Here is a 2,096-nt window from a genome sequence, read left to right as displayed (position 1 = left end):
TCCAATTGATCCCTCCTGGCACATGCTTGGATTGGGCTATCAGCAAAATACCAACATTGAGAACGTGAAGAAGGCAGCGGTGATTCACTACAATGGCCAGTCAAAACCTTGGTTGGAGATTGGCTTTGAGCATCTCCGGTCATTTTGGACCAAGTATGTTAACTACTCCAATGATTTCATCAGGAATTGCCACATCTTGGAGTAGTAATTAATTAATGAATGGTGAACTATGGAAATAATGGATGAAGATGGAAACATTATGGGTTTTGTTCGATGTCTCAACATATTCTGTTAACAGAGAAGAGGAGAGACACAGAACCTGGCCTAGATTGTTGATATTCCGGATTTGCTCCCTTTCCCCTACTCTTGAAGGATAGGACTCGTATCGCTGGCCGGGGCATGAGTTTTATTCTTTCAGTTGTAAATTAGCATTCCATCGTCAATATTCTGATAGGACCTAGGATATTATTTTTGACCTCCATAATGGTTTTTTTTCCCGTGGTGCTTAGAGGGAATAATAGTTCGCAAAAATTGGCAGAAAATGCTTATGATCGCCGTCTATCATGCAACTTGGTGCATGAAAAGACGATGCAGGTTCTTCTGTAAGGCGCTACCATGGATACTATTCTTTTCGCAATATTGTGTTTATTTTCAAATTAGTTTTATTGGTACTCCCCTCCATTTTTTTTTTTTGCCAATTTATATCTTCATCGTGACTTTAGTTGGTAGGCCGTGTAGAGTTTGGGAAATACATGGAAGTGGCCTTTAGAAAAGGACCACTTTTCCAAAAGGGTTGTGCTGTGTGTACACAACGATGTACATACAGCCTTACACACCCCTCACATGGAGGGGGGGTCTACATGTAATAAAATATTCGTGGGCCCCCCTCCATGTGAGGGGGGTGTAAGGCGCAGCTTTATTTCTTTCCAAAATGACCTTTGATCAATTTACATACCAAAAATGCTCCCCATTTGGATATTGCATAATATGATACTATAAGATAGAAAATCCTCTATTTTAGTCCTTAAAATTAAATATTGGTTGAAATTTGATAGTTTTTATTTAATTTATTTGATTAATATTTTTAATTTGATTTATTTGATTTTTGTTCGCTTTAAGTAACCCCTCTTATTGGTGTCAGAGTCATAGAGATCATGAAAAAACCTATAAAAAATAGATTACTTGAAGAAGTAAAAATCTTTAGATTTAGATTAACACTTAGGATCCGTTTGATTACAAACATGGAATTTGGGTGGAAATAAAATGAATTCCAGAAAATTGAATTGCCTAGAAATTGTTTTTCTGGAAATTGTTAATTTATTGTGTTTGATTAGTATAATTTTTCACGTGAAAAATATTAAAATAAAAGTATTTTTTGGTGTTCGTTTGATTTTGTTTTACGTGAAAATTGTCGATTAAATGAATAAAATTTACTGGTATTGAGGATAGAATTTGTTTCCATTGCCAAAAAAGACAAAAAACAAAAAAACCCAATAATATATCTTTTAGTGTTCGTTTCGCTTTATTTTACATGAAAATTGTCAATTAAAGAGAATTTTTTTTTACAATAATTCTTAGAATTTGTTTCCTTTGCCAACCAAAAAATAAAATAAAAAATTTAAAAATTGCTACAGTAACAGGGAAAATGAATTCTCACCATCCTCAATTAGATGGAAAATATCTATGTGGCAACAAAAGAAAGAAAATCAATTCCATGGAAAATAAATGGTATCAAACACCATTAATTGAGTAAAAGATGAAAAACTTATTCCATTTTTTATGGAAAATGATTCAATCAAACACTACCTTAGATTTTATATAAGTTTAATAGATAACAAATTAATTATTAGAAAATTAAAGGAATATTTAGATTATACATCTTTAAAATAATAATTGATTATAATACACAAATATTTACATCTTGATAAAAGCATAGAAATCATGGAAATTAAAATAAGAAAAATATATAATTATTGGCGTTTAGAATAAGAGAGAGGTAGTTATATATTTTTACAACCTATTCATAATAGATTAAAAATAATGACACTAACAATAATTAAAGAGTTGCCTAGAGAAATAAAGAAACAAATATTAAA

At 31.3% G+C, this 2,096-nt stretch overlaps 1 protein-coding gene across 1 annotated transcript in view; it reads left to right on the top strand.

Annotated features, from left to right (window-relative positions):
* LOC111367175 (probable galacturonosyltransferase 14) overlaps window positions 1–675 on the top strand; it is a 6,158-nt gene extending 5,483 nt beyond the window's left edge. The window contains exon 6 of the mRNA XM_022987918.1: window positions 1–675. This exon is cut by the window's left edge and continues 77 nt beyond it. Within this exon, the coding sequence (XP_022843686.1) occupies window positions 1–205 (205 nt within the window). The 3' untranslated portion in view covers window positions 206–675.
* Window positions 676–2,096: the final 1,421 nt, after the last annotated feature.

Source organism: Olea europaea, chromosome 18, assembly GCF_002742605.1.
Source record: "Olea europaea var. sylvestris chromosome 18, O_europaea_v1, whole genome shotgun sequence".
NCBI lineage: Eukaryota > Viridiplantae > Streptophyta > Magnoliopsida > Lamiales > Oleaceae > Olea > Olea europaea.
The sequence above is the reverse complement of the archived record's forward strand: the minus strand, read 5'-3'. Positions and strand labels throughout refer to the sequence as shown.